This window comes from Lasiodiplodia theobromae (genome assembly GCF_012971845.1).
Source record: "Lasiodiplodia theobromae strain AM2As chromosome Unknown scaffold_20, whole genome shotgun sequence".
Taxonomy (NCBI): Eukaryota; Fungi; Ascomycota; class Dothideomycetes; order Botryosphaeriales; family Botryosphaeriaceae; genus Lasiodiplodia; species Lasiodiplodia theobromae.
In genome coordinates, this window is record NW_023336409.1 from 162641 (window position 1) to 179648 (window position 17008).

The window sequence follows — 17008 nt, forward strand, 5'->3', positions numbered from 1 at the left end:
CCAGCGAGCGCGGCGTCGCCCTTGCTTTCCCGTGTACTTCTACAATAATTTTCCTTTGTTCACTATACCTTGTTTCCTGTTCGGCGTTGGGGAACAGCAGCGCTCTGGGGGATACCATGTATTGCTTCTTGGTCGTTTGCACCGCTTGGCGCCAATGTTGCTTGCACGGCTGGACGTCTTTTGACGACTACATGCACCACCCCCCATTCGAAGCGCTCGCTGAGGGATGGACACGCGTAATGTTGGGCCTACGTCTTTTTTTGTTCCACTTTCTAAATCATCACCATATACCAGCAAAAAAGCGACGGACGGGAGGGACTTGTGTTTACCGAGAGACACGGAAGAGGTGGGAAATACCTGGTTCGGCTGGTCTGGACTCTTTCCTTATTACCAAATACCACAACGCATGATGATTCTAGACAGCGCTCTCCAAGCATGTGAACGGCGCATTGTCACAAGTAGCTACCGTAGAAAGAAACTACCTACGCACACACAGTCTCACACAATCTCTCTCAATCAGCGTGAAATGACGATAGGTCACACGCTTGCCCTTTCGCGCGTCTGTGCCGCAGTCGGATCGCGGAGACTCGGTGATCAATTGATCATGCGATCTGTGTGTCGCGCGCGCGGCGCCCTCTTACTCAATAGTCACAAACACGGAAACCAACCAAACCTGCGCGGCCCCCATGCATTGCAGCCTGCTGCAACGCGCTCCTTTGAGACAACACAGGAGATGCCTGCAACCCGACACTTTGGGCACCCCACACAACATTCTAAATACTCGCAGCGAAATTCCTTCACGGTTCATCCTTCCATTCGCTCGCAATTCGGGGAACTCGGCCCCTTCTTTTCACACCCCCTTTTTCGTGCATGCCTACATCGAATTAGGGCTCATGATGCGAGAAGAACCACGGTGTTTGACGCTAGAGAAAAGGAAAAAAAAAAAAACAGGGCTTGTCCGACCGGTCGTATTGTTCAGTTGTTGTTGTTCGTTCGCTCGTCGCATGGACCCAAGCGCGCTCCGCCCCAGGCGAGACGGGATTCTTTCGGTGCCCTTTTTCTTTTCTTCCTTATCTCCACTCGTAGCAGTAGTGCAGAGCCCGAAGGCCCCACTAGTCAGAACCCGCCCTATCCGAACCGACGACAGCTTGGGCGGTGCCAACGAACCACTCCACCCCTTCCTTCCCGCCAGCGCGAGTTTATCGGTCGGGGATTCGGGACGGTAAGAGCGAGCAATGGCGCGGTCTCTTCCTTCCGAGCTTAATGGGCTTCCTTCCCGGTTAGTGGGCGCATTGTCCGCTTTCGTCCCAGTTCTCTCGCCGCGCGCTCTCTCTCTGTCTCTGCGCTCATGAAGGGGGTGAGGGGTCGTCGGGGTGGGGTCTACGGGCCGTGGGCCCAGCTATTGGGCCTCGGTTATCTATTTCATCTACTAATCCATCGCATTAATTGCAAGCTACTATGGTGTGGCCCTTGCCGGGTAAACAAGCCTCGAGGGCGAGGAAGTAGCTCCGGGGCGGTGCAAGGAGGGCCATGGCAGAGGAGGGTAGGGCCGAACGCTCTGGCCACAGCTACAAGTACGTACACACAACTGCTGTCTCTCTGTCGCTCTTGGCCCTGGGTCTCGAGGCTGGCTGAAACTGCACGCTTACCAACGCTTATCATGCAAAACGTCGAGAAACAAGAAAACGTGGCTGCGAGCCCTTCGTCGACTTGCTCTCGCTCTTGCAGACGCAGGGCAACGACACCGGTCGTTCTCTTGTGCGTCCCTCTATACGAACAGCATGCTCGCAGCCGCCCCTAAAAATAACCGACAACAGCTATTTGTGCGCCTGCCCGCTGCGCCTACATTCTTTTTGACTCTCGCACATGACGGCCTTCCTGCCCTAGTTTTTCCTATCCCACCCCGTATCATCGAAACCACAGGCGCCGCCTCCGCCACCACCTCCGCAGGAGCCTGGTTCCCACTACCTCCTCTTCCGACAAAAGTTTCCCTGTCTCAACTTTCTACCGCTAGCGGCTTTGGCCCATTGTCGCCCATCCTGTGGCTGTTCCAATGTCATACTTTTCACCCTTGTGGCTTTTTGCACGTGCCGTGTTTCATCCCGTGTCCGATTCGGTCCATCGTATGATCCCGAGCTTCTTGGTCTACCGAGAGGATTCCTCCGATGCCCACGCCGGCCGACTTGGCCACCTCTTCCCCGTCCGTCCGGCAGCCCGGGTCTCGGTCTTCACTCCGGTGGTCGATTCGGAGACATACATGTCCGTATATGCGTGCCGTAACTCACAGTAATATATGCTCGGCAATGGGCTCCGTTCCTGTGCATGCATGCAGTTGCCTGAACGTTGTGTGCCGTACCCGAAACCGCGGGTCCCGGTCCATTTTCAGAAATAAACCCTTCTACCGTCTTCTTTTCTGTGTACCTCCCATCCGACGCGCTGGGACTCGGGGCATTTCCAAACCATGTGGTGGGACAGCCCTACGAATACGTGCCTGTGGCTCATGCAGCAAAGGCACTGCAGTGACTATTGATTCCCACATGCGTGGATTCTCGTCTGTCCGATGCGCACGTCAAACCACAGCAGCGGCAACTTTGTTTGCTGCCCTGTCGGTTGGATCCGAACGAGGGGCAGCGAGAAGAGAAGATGCAGCGGTAGTGCTGCGCCTGTGACGTCCTGTTACGTCAGTTATCAGCCTTTTTACGAGCCCGTCCGAAGACCCGCGCGTCCGGACGTGGATGTGCAAATCGAGCCGTGACGTACACATCGAGATGGATGCTTCGGCGGCTTCCCATGAGCAATATTGGACATCAGGGGCTGCCATCTCGCTCACAGGGAAAGTCTGCCTTCGTATGAATCTTCTTTTCGTTATTTCCAAGGAAGCCTTCTGAAAGGATGGAGACGAAGAAGGTCCGATATATCCACTCTACGCCACACCTCCTCATCAAGGGGATATGGGTACGGCTTCTACAACTGGAGCAGACTCCGTTCAGTGAGGATCGAACTATTCCTCTTCTATCTTAAACAAACACGAAGAGCTTAGACTACGTACGGGAGATGCTAAAGACACAATCCACTGACCTAATTATATCGGCGTTGTGTCCATCTTGGATGGAGCTTATACTGTATTGACTTTTGTTATACGAATGCTTGCCTCGGCCTGCGCATGACTTGCTATTGTGCGTGGTATCCCTGAGTTGGACAGCGATGGTCGAACGCGGGATGTACTTCCTAAACGACTGGACGATACGTCGCTCATCCTCATGTTCACGGGGAGGGACGTAGCTTGCTGTCGGATTCCATTAATCCATGAAGGCGGAATTGACAACATCACCCTCAATATTGGAGGTGTGACGAGCATGTGAATCGAACAGATTTATGGCGGGGGTGGTGACAGTCTGTCGGGGTTGGACTACCAATAAGAAAGCTCAAAGATGTCGATTGGGATGTCCTATGTGAGCGAATTGCGCTCAACGCAGACCATGCCACAGAACAAACCCTTGCTTATCTTTGTCCGATATCAGACTTTTCGTGATTCACAGCCTTCTTCAGCCTGAGCACGACTTGGATATGCTCCAGATGGATTTCGGAAAGGCCGCCAATGGATTTAGTGGTCTCGCGGCGGGTATTCAGAAGCTAGTTGCCTGACACGGCGTTCTCTAGCGAATTCCAGTATGTAGGTCCATCAGCTCAGTGGGTCTATTGTGAATATACTTGTCGACAGCATGTTGAGCAGATGGAATGATGCGTGCGGAATTTGTTTGTCTGGACGATTAGTCAGGAAGACGACGAGGAGCTGGATGATCGTTATAGCGTATAAAGAGATTGGGGGATAGTTACACTTATAAGGCGTAATGAGTGAGGCAACGCCGCCCTCTCGCTTCTGGCTGCTATTTATCCTTCAAGATTCATACTCTGCTAAACTTCACACAAGTGAGCGACATAGCCAGCCATATTGAAGCTCTCTCGGTCACTTTGGGAGGAACACGCTCTTTATTGACAGGGCCACGAGAAACTCTTTCGACACAGAGACTACTGTGCAAGATTCGGCGGATTCTTGGAGCCTGTTGAATCGATCTCAAGATATTAAAGCCTTTTCTTCCTCTCTCTTTCTTTCTTGTCCATTGATAAGTTGCTAATGATGGGTCGTTCGTCGGCGCATCAACGGCAGTCCTCGCAGATAGATCCGTCCGGGTTGCGTTTTACGCTCGCGATATCACTAGTACTTTCACTAGTAGATTTCATCTCGGCTGTTGATTTTGGTTGTTCGACAGCCGGCTTCGCTCCGTGCTTTCCATGTACGTCTGAATGACCGAGGTTCCTTGCAGGCTCTAGATGATCCCGCACGCGCTGCTTCAAGACTTTGGTCTCTGTAAAAGGCATTTGTAAGATCCCTGCTAGCAAGAAGAAGTGGAGAAGCGAAGCGTCGGCCCAGCTTCACAGAGGATGCGCGAGCAGAAAAGTCTTACCTGGGAAGCCGCCCTCAGCTTTGCGATCCCACAGCAATACGCTCTGGACTTCGGCGGACGCATCTTCCTTGGCACCTGCAACCTCAGATGGCTTGTACGTCTGCTTGAGTCAGCGCTGCATGTGTAAAATTTGCGACGTGGTACAATGTACCAAGTTGACCGTGAAAATGCCTCCTGTGGCTGGAATGAGTGAGATCTCGCCTATAGTCGTGCCGAATGTGGAGAGCAACTCTTGCCCAAACTTTCGCAAAGCATAAGTCAGCATAAGGTGTAACGCGAGATCTTGACGAGAAAACGCCCCGATGGTTGGGAACACCCACATAAGCCGCGCGGAGCATCCACTTGCATTGTGTGCAATAGGTTATTGCTACACGAGGTAGCTTCACATCAGACATGGCGTTGAAGTCTTGATCAAATCGGCTGCCTGGATGTAAGAAGTGAGGTGAACAGCCGACGTCATGTTTTCTCCCGAAATAGCGCTAGGATCGGCGCAAGGATTAAATTCTTGGCCACCCTTGTTCCGACCCTCTGCAGCTACTACAGGTTTCACATTCGCTCAGTTGATACTACTTGCGCTGTACATGGAGATTCAAGACATTTGCAAAACAGAAAAGAAATCTATCTGTACTCCTGTAGCCACACATTCTTCCAATTTGAATCTTGACATATCCAGGTGCGCCTTGCTACGCTGGTTCGTAGCTGTAAAGAATGCCGACTTTGTGTAGCGAATGAAAGGAAGAGGGTATACAGTAGGTGCGCTCATTAAATCGTCCGACTCGTGTGCAAACTAGTAGGGTTGCCTTGGCCTGCGTCGTTCACTTCCGCTCCCTCAACTCCCCGTTGCCTTCGGGTTTTTGTGCGCCACTGGACCCTTTGGTATCATCCAGAAGAGGGATCGCTTCGAAGCTACCACTTCTTCCTGTATTCGAGACGTTCATTCCCGCAGCGGCGCCCGTGCTCAATTTTTGCGAGCTATTTTCGCCGGCTCCCTCGGATTTGGGTGCCGGCTCATCTTTCTCCTCGTTGGGAGTCTTCAAGCCGCCACTGAAGTCCGGTGAGTTCTGCCATTTCGCAACATCCCGTTTGAGCTGGTCAAGTTCCTTCTGGAAGCGCTTGCCAAATACCTCAATGTAGTAGTTAGCACCGTTGTAAATTGACCAGATGAACACTGTCATAAGGAAGCCCGACGACGCCCAACGGTACCAAAACCAGATCGGACATGGCACCATTGTCAGAACAGCGTACGAATACTGAATGAGCATAAAAGCCGGCTCTTGCCACGCGTCGGGGAGGCTTAAAACCGCCTTTCCAATCAAAGTTGGCCCATAGGACTTCCGGAGCCACGTGAAAGAGGTAGGCCGGCCTGCAGCGATCTTATCGCGGCGTCTGACAGTAATCAGGAAGTGGTACGATAGTTGCCAGATTGCATATGGCACGGTGGCCCAAATCACCATCTGGCGGAGCGTGTAGTGCTCCGGAGAATCCGGAGCGGAGTGTATGATGGTATGGACCGCCGGAAACCTCTCGAGTTGAAGAGAGGCCGGGATGAGATGGACCATGCAATGAAGGGCGGCGCATGGCATGATGTGGATGAAGAGGCTAGGCGACATGTTAGAGGTGCAAACCGCAACCATGGGATCCACTTACGAAGTGACTTTGTCTAGAGAATGGAAAACCAGCGAGTTTCTCCACATTGCAATCGCCACAGCGTTGTTGCCAAAGGCCAAGCAGTAAGAACTAATGAACAAGCGTTTGCTGTTGGGGAAGATCCAGATGCTGAGGAATAAGAGGAAGTTGGTAAAATAGCAGAGGTCGGCGAGGAAATAGTGGTATCCTTTTTTGTGGTAGGTGTAGTACCGGATGGGCATGAAGTAGAGAAGCTGCGCAGAGTACCAGGCAGGGAACCATTCCGGATGCGCGCCGATGAGGTAGCCGCTAATGAAGATGTTGAGCACACCGGCGATGAAGGAAAGCTTCTCGCGCGCGGTCACGGCTTTGGAATCATTCCACCGTTGGCCGAGCCGGTCGACAGACTGGTGCATGCGCTTCTTGTACTTTTCCAGCTGCTCATCTGCGGTAGGCACGCGTCGCCGCCATTCGTCTATGACCAGGTCCTTTGCGTTCATGCCTTGAGACTTCAGACGCTGTTGTTGCCGCTGTAGCTTTGTCTTTTGCTCGGAAATCGAACGCTGGAACTGCTCGAGGCGTTGCGGGAGCGCGAGGTTCTCGATCATGTCGAAAATAGTGAGGCGGTCGGGAGGGACGAAGCTCTCGTCGTCGTCATCGTCGTACTTGCTGCTAGCGGAGAAAGAGCCAGAGCGCGAGTAGCCCGATGTGTCTGGCGACGACGACAGGTAGCCATCGCCGCTGAGTGCAGACGACGCGTGCGTTGAGTCACCGGCAGAAGGTATCCGCGAGGTTTCGGAGATGCCGCCAAGGGCGGGCTCTGAGCGAGAGCTCGGGATGTTCTGCGCCTCGGACATACTGGACGCTTCTTCGATGGTTCGGGGGCTGGTTATGGATGCTGGGCGTTCAGGGGTTCGTGGTGGTCGGTCTGGAGGCATGGTGTTGTTGTGTCAGTTTCGAAACAGACGAAAGCATGGGCTCGAGAGTGCGAGAGAGCATACATACGTGAGGTGGACGCGACTTTTTGCTAGCCCCGCGGCCTAGTGCATCATGCGGAGGTTGACGGGGAAGGGTGCAACGCGAGGGATTCAAAGGGCACAAGGTGTCGAGGACGTGGTCAAGGAGACGGCTGTGATTGGAGTCGGCGGAAACTTGGCCTGGAGCTCTGCCACTATGTCATTCAGAGCTTGGGCCAGCGCCAAGCCTCAGGGTGCCCGGCCCTGTTGGCGCAGCGCGTTCCCGACGCGTCGCTCTCCAGCAACTTCACCGATCGCCGCCGTCCTTGTTGTCACCGCCCCGCCTCTGGTCATGCGCCTTTGCGCGCCGCTTCTGAAATCCCACCCAGGACCGCTTTGTTGCTAGGCGCGCGAAGTCTGCGCCCCGACCGCCGCCATGGGCAAGCTCATCCGGCTCGAACTCTTCAGTACGCCTCACCCCGCGTAGTGTCACCTTGTCGCGTTGCATCGCTGACTGCTCCCAGACTTCAAGTCTTATCGCGGCCATCATGTTTTGTTGTTCGGCGATTCGCACTTCACTTCCATCATCGGCCCCAATGGTTCGGGCAAGTCCAATTCGTAAGTCGTCTGCAAAACCATCTGTCTGAGCATACTGACTCTTGGCGGCAGAATGGACGCAATTTCGTTCGTCCTGGGCATCAAGTCCTCGCATCTTCGATCGAGCCATTTGCGCGACCTAGTCTACCGCGGCCGTGTCCTCCGGACTTCGAAGATCAATGCAGACGGCACCGCCACCGAGCAGACCGGTGATGCGCACACCAACGGCCATACCAACGGCACCGCCGCCTCCGACGATGAGGGCAGCACGCAGCGAAGTAGCCAGCGCAATGACCCGCAGACGGCATGGGTCATGGCTGTCTATGAGGACGATGCCGGCGAGGAGCAGAAGTGGAAGCGCACCATTACCAGCAATGGCCAGAGCGAGTACAGAATCAATAACCGCATCGTCGCCGCCAAGCAATACAACGAGGCCCTCGAGGCGGAGAACATCTTGATCAAGGCTCGCAATTTTCTGGTCTTCCAGGGTGATGTGGAAGCCATCGCGTCGCAGTCGCCCAAGGACCTGACCAGGCTTATTGAGCAAATATCTGGAAGCTTGGAATACAAAGCCGACTACGAGCGCTTGAAAGTCGAGGCGGAGAAGGCCGCGGACGACCAGGGATTCAAGCTAAACCAACGACGTGCGATCAACTCCGAAATCAAGCAGTACCAGGAGCAAAAGAAGGAAGCGGAGAACTATGCTCGCAAAGCCGAGGAGCGCGACCAGGCCGTCGTCAGGCATGTGCTGTGGAAACTGTTCCATTTCCAGAGAATCATCGAGGAGTCGGGGGCCGAGATTCAGAAGCATCAGGAAGAACTCAAAGAGCACCGCCGCAGTATGGAGAAATACGAGCAGCGACTTGAGGACGCCAAGCGAGCTCAGGCAAAGGTCGGACAGAATGTCTCCAAGGTAGAGCGAGGGATTAAAGAGAAGGAAAAGGAGATCGAAGACAAAGAGAACAGCCTGGTCCCCATTGACGAGAAGATCGCCATCTCGAATCGGAACGTGAAGAGATACGAGGCAAGGATCGAGGAGATCACCAAGGAAAGCGAAAGTCAATCCCGCAACGTTGATCAGCTCAAGAAAGACTTGGCTACAGTACAAAAGGCGCAGCGGAAATGGGAGGAAGATTTCCGTCAGACTACCCAAGGCGGCCAGCAGCTGAGCGAAGCGGATCTGCAGGAATACAGCAGGCTCCGGAGTGAACTCACAAAGCGCACTGCGGCCACCCAGATTCGTGTTGATAACCTCACTCGACAACTCAAAACTGATGAGGAAACCGTCAACAGCCTGAGGAGCAAGGTCGAAAGCACGCAAGCCCAAGCCAAGAAACTGGAAGAGGAGCTGCAGCAGCTTGGTGAACGCCGCGACAGCACCAATGCGCATATTAAGCAGACCCAAAAGGACATTGACACAAAGAAGAAGGAATTCAACAATCTGACGTCCGAACGCCTGCGCGCTGCCCAAAAACAGACCGAACTGGAGGAGAAGCTCCAAGATGTCCTCAACAAGTTGCTTGAGGCGGACGACGGCCGCCGTGAGAGCGAGAAGGAGCTTCGTGCTAAGGAAACCGTGGCTGCGATGAAGCGTATTTTCCCGGGAGTCCGTGGCAGAGTACATGAGCTCTGCAAGCCCAAGCAGAAAAAATTCGAAACTGCGGTTAGCACGGTTCTTGGCCGTCATTTCGACGCAATTGTGGTCGACACTGAGAAGACTGCGAAAGACTGCATTCAGTACTTGCGTGACCAGAGGGCTGGGCAAGGCACCTTCATCCCGTTGGACACGATCCAGGTCAAGGCTGTCAACCCGAATTTGAAGGGAATGCATCGTGGCATGCGCCTTGCCATCGACACAATCGAATATGACAGCTCTGTAGAGCGAGCAATGTCCTACGCCTGTGGCAATTCCATTGTCTGCGATGATCTGAACGTGGCAAAGCACCTCGCTTATGAGAAGGGTGTGGACGCGAAGGCGGTTACCCTCGATGGCGTTGTGATCCACAAGGGTGGCCTTATGACTGGTGGACGGGGACCGCAGGACCGAAACGCCCGTCGATGGGAAGACACTGAGGTCGAAAACCTCCGTCGGCTGAGAGACAAGCTCATGGCAGAACATGCTGCGTTGCCTAAGGGTCACCGCCGCGGTGCAGAAGAAGAGGCCTTGCAGGGGGAGCTGGCTGGCCTCGAGCAGCGACTTTACTACATGCGCGAGGAAGTCAAGACTCTGAATCGAAACATCGAAAGCAAGAAACGTGAGCACGCTTTTGCCATGGAGCAGCTGAACGAGGCTCAGCCAAAATATCAAGAGCAGTCGCAAGGCCTTGCGAACCTGAAGGACAATCTGCAGACCTTCCGGAACTCAGTCAGTGAGGTTGAAGACGATGTTTTCGGTCCCTTTTGCCAACGTCTTGGATACGAAAATATCCGGGCTTTTGAAGCCCAGCAAGGATCTCTTCAGCAAGAAGCAGCACAAAAGAAGCTGGAATTCACACTCCAGCGAAGCAAGCTGGAGAACCAATTGAGCTTTGAAACCCAGCGCCTACAGGCCACTCGCGACCGCATCAAGGGCCTTGAGGACCATGCCACCCGCGATGAGCAACTGATTGCAAAGTTGGAGTCCCAAAAGGAGGCGATTCAGAACGAAATTGACGTCCTTAGCGCCGAACTGGAGCAACTCAAGGAGCAAGTCGCAGGCCTTCGAGACAAGTATAACCAGCGTGTGGAAGAGGTCAATGCGCAGCGTCGTGAGCTGCAGAAACGCAACAAGAACGTCGAGGGCACCCTCAAAGCCGTATCAGGCCTCGAAGCCGAGGTTCAGCGCAACGGCGCGGATCGTTATGCTTTGCTCCGAAAGTGCAAGATCGACGAGATCAAGATTCCTCTGGCTCAGGGTTCACTCGAAAAACTGCCTTTGAACAACCTGCTGAACGGAACAGCTGATCCGGACGCGATGGACGTGGACGGCGAGGATCAAGATGCCACGCAGATGGCCGGGGTCGACGTGCAAGACTATGGAATTGAAGTGGACTTCAGCTCACTAGATGAGGATCTCAAAGAAGACGACTCTACCCGGGCCAACGAGAAGCTGGAGGAAGCCATCAACACTCTCAACTCGGAGCTCGATAAGATGGCGCCGAACATGCGTGCGAATGAGCGTCTCGAGGGGGTGGAATCACGTCTCAAGACCACAGAGAAGGACTTTGAAAATGCCCGCAAGGCAGCCAGTCGTGCTCGCAGAGAGTTCGAAGATGTGAAGGAAAAGCGTCTCGAGCTCTTCAACAAGGCTTTCGAGCACATCAGCGGACAAATAGGCAAAGTCTACAAGGATCTTACTCGGTCAGCGGCTTTTCCTCTCGGCGGCCAGGCTTATCTCGACCAGGAAGACAGCGAAGAGCCGTACCTTGCTGGTCTCAAGTACCACGCCATGCCTCCGCTTAAGCGGTTCCGAGACATGGAACACCTTAGTGGTGGTGAAAAGACGATCGCAGCGCTAGCTCTCCTATTCAGTATCCACTCATTCCAACCCAGTCCTTTCTTCGTCCTGGACGAGGTGGATGCTGCATTGGACAACATTAACGTTATGAGGGTAGCACAGTATGTGAAAGAGCACGCGGGGCCAGGCATGCAATTCATTGTCATTAGCTTGAAGACCGGCTTCTTCCAGGAAAGCGAGAGTTTGGTGGGAGTGATGAGAGACCAGACGGCAAATTCCTCAAGGACATTGACACTGGATGTAAGTGCATATTCCCCTAGCTCAACAAGGGACGACAGGACTGACCAATCCATCACAGCTGCGGAAGTACCAGGCCGCTTAGACGAAAGCCAAAAATCATCGCTGGCGCATTCCAGGATATCGGACGTAGGACTCTATGTTCTCAGGCTTGTATATTGATGAGATGCGGTTCGATTTCATAGCGGTTATGGATACGGGCGTTCGGGAAAAGGACTTGGCACGTTGTTCGTTTCTCGCAAGGGGGCAATGCGTGCCACAAGCAATCTTCTAATTTCAACCGCACAACTTATTTTGTCATGGTATGCAAAGCGGGCCAGCCACCCCTCGCATGTGTTGTCAGCGAGCACTTGGTTCGGCACACTATGCCGTCTCTGCGGCATCACGTAAGCTACGGCACAAGCCGCGGCCACATCTGCGGCATCTCCTGCGACATCTTCTGCGGCATCTCTGTTGGCCGACATGTGGATGTATTTCCACGATGAAGGAAATGTTTTTTTTACAAGCGATGTTACATATACCTGACTGCGTGTGTCTGGCGCTGGCACATGACCGGTCGCGTCATCTACATTGACCACTACATCAAGCTTTTGGGGGCGAGCGTGGGGAAAGCGGTGCTCTCTGATCAGCTCCAGTGGGTGAGCTCATTGGCGCTGCATTGCGCCATGCCGCCCAGAGCGGGGTCTCTCGCGGATCATCACGACCCAAGAGCTTTGTCAACCTTGTCTCAGCGATTGCACCATCTGCCGGTAGCCCCGCTCATTCTTGGATATATAAAAGACAGGCCGTCTTCATCCACAAAGTCTAGCAGATAACGTATTTTTCTCACTGGCACCCCAAACTAGGAAGATGACTACCCCAATCCAACAGAACCTGGTCGAGAAGAACAAGGAGTATGCAGCAACCTTCACGAAAGGGCATCTTGCGCTTCCTCCGGCTAAGAAATATGCTGTTGGTGAGTACGCAGCGGTGCATCATCAACACGGGAATAATGCTCATATTGTCTAGTGACGTGCATGGATGCACGAATCGACCCGGCGGCCGCCTACGTAAGCCGTCTCGAAGCATCGATATGACATGTACTCATGCTTTGCGGCAGGGAATCGACCTTGGAGACGCGCATGTCATCCGGAACGCGGGCGGGTCGGCCAAAGATGCGCTGCGCAGTCTGATCATATCGCAGCAGCTGCTGGGGACGCAGGAAATTGTGCTCATCAAGCACACGGGATGCGGGATGCTGACGTTCGGCAACGAGGAGGCGCAGGCGCTCGTCGAGGCGAATCTGGGCAAGGAGGCGGGAGAGCAGGTCAAGGGGCTCGATTTCCTGGCGTTTCCGGATTTGGAGGAGGAGGTCCGCAGGGACGTCAAGTGGCTGGCAGAGCAGAAAACGATCCCGCGGCAGGTCACGGTCAGCGGGTGGGTTTATGAGGTCGAGACGGGCAGGGTCAGGAGGGTGGAGTAGGGACTATTTTAAGAGGCCTTGTTGAAGTTGACCTGAGTTCCTGTCGATCCCGACGCGTGATCTTCGCACGAAATTGGATGTGCAGAAATTGGCAGCGCGCATGAGCAGCAAGCGGGCAAATAAAAGACTGGGGCGAGGTCAGCCGTCTGCAGTCGACTGCGCGCACGCGGCTTGGATCATCCTTGCCGCAGCCTCCGGACGCCGCATCTGCAGGGTCAAGATTGGCGTGCTGCCCGCTCGCTGTGCTGGCTAGCCTAGAAAGGTCCACCACCGGACGCGTCCAACACAACGGCCTCAGGAGTCCGCTCACCCTCGCACAATCCTCAAGGGGACACGCCAGTCTCTCGCTCACGTCACGCGCCTGCCTTCGCCCGTCTCTACCTGAAACCACTGCCCAACTTACTCGCTCACCGCCCGCGCCCACCGACCCTTTGTGTCCTCTCGGCACCCCAACCCGCCGCACCTCCCAGGCCTGCGGCCACACCCTCTCTTGCGACCCATCGCCATGTCGTCCGCCGACCAAGCCCGCCCGGTCACCCCCGGTGAGCACCGCCGGACCTCTTCCCTTGAATTCAACCGATCTCCGCAGAGCCGTCGCTCGTCTGCCGCATACTCGCCCGTGCAGGCCCGCCCGCCGCACAGTCTGCACCCCGCCGCCAGCTACGGCGAGCTCAACGGAGACGGCGATGACTCGTTCAACGCCGGCGAGCTCGGCAACCTGGCCGACGAGCTGGCCGACGCCGAGGAGGACGACTACGAGGACGGCGAGGCCGACGCCTCCATGATGCAGTCGCAGCTCGTCGACCAGACCCAGCCTCAGGAGCTGCCCAACGGCCACTCCCGCCACATCTCCCGCGACGATGTCATGCAAACCCCCAAGACGGCCACGACGCTGAGCCCGTCCTCGCGCGTCAACCACCGCCGCAACCGCTCCCGCTACGACGGCTCCGACTACGGCAGCGAGAGCGATCTCGAGGCCTCGGACAGCATCTCGGCAAGCCTCGAGGCCAAGATGGCCGCTATTGAACACCTGGCCCGCCGCGGTACCGAGGACAACGGAAGCGCCACCGACGGCGTCTTCATTCGCCTGACGGAGCAGCTGCGAGACCTGGGCAGCCAGGCTGGCGTTGAGAGCGGCGCCACACGGTACGCACCCCCAACAAACCTTCCGAGCGATGCGGGAAGACTAATTCGTGCCATAGTCTGATCACTGCCCACACGGCCCTGACCACCCATCTCAGCCACCAGACCCGGCTGCTGACCTCGCTGACGTCGTCGCTTCTTTCTCCCCTCGCCCCGCCGCTCTCTCCTGAAGCCATTGACGCTCTCCTACCCCTCATTGCTGACGCTCTGGAGTCCCTTCCCTCAGCACCCCCCGCTCCGCTCAACGCCCTGGGAGGCCTGAGCGGCGAGACGCACGATTTCCTCGACACAGTCAGCTACCTTTCGGACAGCCTGCACATGGGCCGTCAGACATCCAACCTGGCCCAGCGGCGGTTAAAGGTCGTCAGGGAGGCTATGAGCGAATGGCGCCGCGAGAACGAGCTCCGTGAAGAGGGCATTCGGTGGATCGAGAAGGGTAGCTGGGACAATCGGTTGAAGGAGAGAGAGGCCGCCAGTGTCTGCAACGATGTGGTCGGTGGCTTTGAAGAGGCCTGCAAGGGCTGGCGGGAGAGGCTAGTCGCGATGAGCGAAGTCCCTGCAGCTTGAAGGAAGTCGTTATGGGAATGAGGAGGAGGAGGGGGGAGCATGAAGAACAACACCCAGTGATATCCACAACCAAGAGAAGAGAGACCTGGACCACGTTGGCTTGATACCCAACACCACGACACGAGACTTGATTATTTTCCTTTTTTCCCCTTGTTTTTGACCCGGAGCAGAACACAACCAAGAAACACCGAATTTGACGAGCGAGGAGCAGGAAGAATGCATAGATCGGTCAGGACTCTCTTGTCTCGGAGATTGTCATTCGAGAAGAAAGTTTTGGAGTACATGGAATTTCGGGGGCATCTTTCACGGCGTTGGGGCGGCAACGGATTAATTTGGAAGGAGCAGGGAGAGAAAATTGACTGCCTGTTGACTGGATTATTCGCACACAACCGGAGAGGATATCGCACGCTCCGCTTCGTACCCTTCGCGCAAACCCGCCCAGTTCATTCGAAACGCACGGCCTCGTATAGAGAGAGAGAGAGAGAGAGAGAGAGAGAGAGAGAGAGGAAGGACGCACAGGCTTTTTGCACTCGTTTGCCTGATTCCTTTTGTGGAGAAGTTTCTCTTCTTTTCATGTAGCGACTAGGGTCCTTCTATCACATTCGTAGACGTATGTATTTCGTTTGGCTATTTCTTGCCTAAGGCCATAAAGACGCTTCGACAGAGCTGCATGGGCACTAGTGCTGGAGATCCGGCAAAAAGCTTGTCTTTCACAGGGAGCGTTCCGCAAATTTAGCCATTGGATGGCGCTGACGTAATGACCTTCAGGGTCAGGGTCGCCACGTGGCTCGGCAATCAAGATAAGGCGGCCGAGCTAAGCCACGGAGAAAGCGAAAGGGTCTCTCCGTCAGGAAGCTTTTCCTTATACAGGGACTCGTGCTGGGTATGGCCTCGAATGAGCTTGGACGATGGTGGCGCGGTGACGAGCACTTGAGCTTCTGATTACGAGAAGCCAGTCGATGAGTACCGACCATCCCACCCTGCTGCAAGCACCTCATCTAAACAAAAAGAGCGTGTCGACGCTTGTCGAAGTCCGTACCAATCGAATTTCGAGCTGTGCACCTTGCTCGCCATGCCTTTCGGCCGATAGAGATAATAGATTGCTAACACCTCGTCCGATAATCTAATCGGCGGATGCTCACGGTATTTACTCGGAGGCAAGCGCGCGTTCAAGGAGACGTCAAGGCCTCTTGACTGCATAATGGCAGCCTCTAGGACGATGCAGGACGCCTTCAAGCCTTACAATACTCTGTGGAAGAGGAGGGTGTCATGAGCCGCACTAGGCCCTTTATGGAAGGAGCCGAGGTGTTTTCGGGTCTCCGAAATCGCGTTCTCGTCCTCACGCACTTCCCGTGGGTCTTCTCCTTCTCTTTCGACTCAGGCCCTTGCTTTGAGCAGAGCTGCGCACACGCAAGGCTCAGTGCTCCCACGGTGGACCCGCAACGCACCCTCTCGAAATTTTCCAAGATACGCCCGTAGATTCGGCCGACCGACGTGACCCTGCTCGTCCGCCCCCCTTCCGTTATCCACCATGAGGTGAGTGGGTTTTGCAGCTAGTTATAATAAAGTCCTCCGGAGCTCCTCCGAGCTTCTCCAAACTGCTTGCTTGCCGGCTGGCTCCTGCTGCGTGCAAGTGTTGGAGAAGCTCGATTTCCCTTTCCATTTCCCTTTTGAGACGATTCGTTTGGTCGAGCACCAAAGCACTTCCACGACAATGTCGACCCCCTACGATCCTCTAGCTCCTAAGTTTGATGCTAGTGAACCCATCAAGACACGCGGCTCGAAATACATCAAATATGTCCTAGAGAATCAATCCTACAAGGTACGTCCTCCGTTTTGTTTCTTCCTTCTTCCCTTTTTTTTTTCTTGGAATGCCAGCTGACAATGGCTCGCAGCGCTTCGACGCGACAGCAATCCGACAATGCGAGCTGCTGGATGCACAGGCGCGGGCGCCCAAGGCGGCGGACCGTACGCTACCGCTGGCGACGACGGCGTGGAAGGTGTTCGTGCCGGAGGAGCTGACGAACGCGGGCGGAGCGCTGCATGGCGGTGCGGTAGCGACGCTGTTCGACATGTTGACGTCCTTTACCATCTCGTGTGCTGAAGACGTCGAGGGCACCGGATGGGAAGTGAACAACGTCAGCCGCACGCTCAACTGCTCGTACCTCAAGCCCATCATGCAGGGAGAGTACATGCGCGTCGAGTGCGAGGTCACGGCGCTGGGCAAGCGCAACGGCCTGTGCCGCGGCGTCATGCGCAAATGGAATAAGGAGCGCGAGGATGGCGCCGGCGGCGATGTGTGCTACACGTGCGAGCATGGAAAGGTCAACACTGGCATTGCGGCTTCCAAGCTCTGAGCGGTTCTTGTTTCATTCATTTTGGGATACCCGGTAGACAATAGGGATAATGAAGACACTTTTATGCTACTTGAAGCGAGATCATGTATACAGGCGGGCTT

At 55.1% G+C, this 17008-nt stretch overlaps 5 protein-coding genes across 5 annotated transcripts; 4 read left to right on the plus strand and 1 right to left on the minus strand.

The window, feature by feature from the left end:
* Positions 1-5281: 5281 nt before the first annotated feature.
* Positions 5282-7030, minus strand: LTHEOB_6827 (F-box domain-containing protein; the record flags this gene model as incomplete). Its single annotated transcript, XM_035516125.1, has 2 exons — positions 5282-6065; positions 6114-7030. 2 exons carry the CDS (start codon positions 7028-7030, stop codon positions 5282-5284), a joined length of 1701 nt encoding a protein of 566 aa, XP_035371794.1.
* Positions 7031-7484: 454 nt separating this feature from the next.
* LTHEOB_6828 (Cohesin complex subunit) lies at positions 7485-11463 on the plus strand (the record flags this gene model as incomplete). Its single annotated transcript, XM_035516126.1, has 4 exons — positions 7485-7515; positions 7573-7666; positions 7718-11381; positions 11440-11463. 4 exons carry the CDS (start codon positions 7485-7487, stop codon positions 11461-11463), a joined length of 3813 nt encoding a protein of 1270 aa, XP_035371795.1.
* A 764-nt stretch (positions 11464-12227) lies between these two features.
* LTHEOB_6829 (Carbonic anhydrase) lies at positions 12228-12840 on the plus strand (the record flags this gene model as incomplete). Its single annotated transcript, XM_035516127.1, has 3 exons — positions 12228-12333; positions 12387-12427; positions 12478-12840. 3 exons carry the CDS (start codon positions 12228-12230, stop codon positions 12838-12840), a joined length of 510 nt encoding a protein of 169 aa, XP_035371796.1.
* Positions 12841-13345: 505 nt separating this feature from the next.
* LTHEOB_6830 (uncharacterized protein) lies at positions 13346-14550 on the plus strand (the record flags this gene model as incomplete). The annotated part of the gene is made up of 2 exons (XM_035516129.1): positions 13346-13986; positions 14043-14550. 2 exons carry the CDS (start codon positions 13346-13348, stop codon positions 14548-14550), a joined length of 1149 nt encoding a protein of 382 aa, XP_035371797.1.
* A 1714-nt stretch (positions 14551-16264) lies between these two features.
* Positions 16265-16907, plus strand: LTHEOB_6831 (Cop9 signalosome subunit 1; the record flags this gene model as incomplete). Its single annotated transcript, XM_035516130.1, has 2 exons — positions 16265-16372; positions 16446-16907. The coding sequence occupies 2 exons, from the start codon at positions 16265-16267 to the stop codon at positions 16905-16907; spliced, it is 570 nt and encodes a 189-aa protein (XP_035371798.1).
* Positions 16908-17008: the final 101 nt, after the last annotated feature.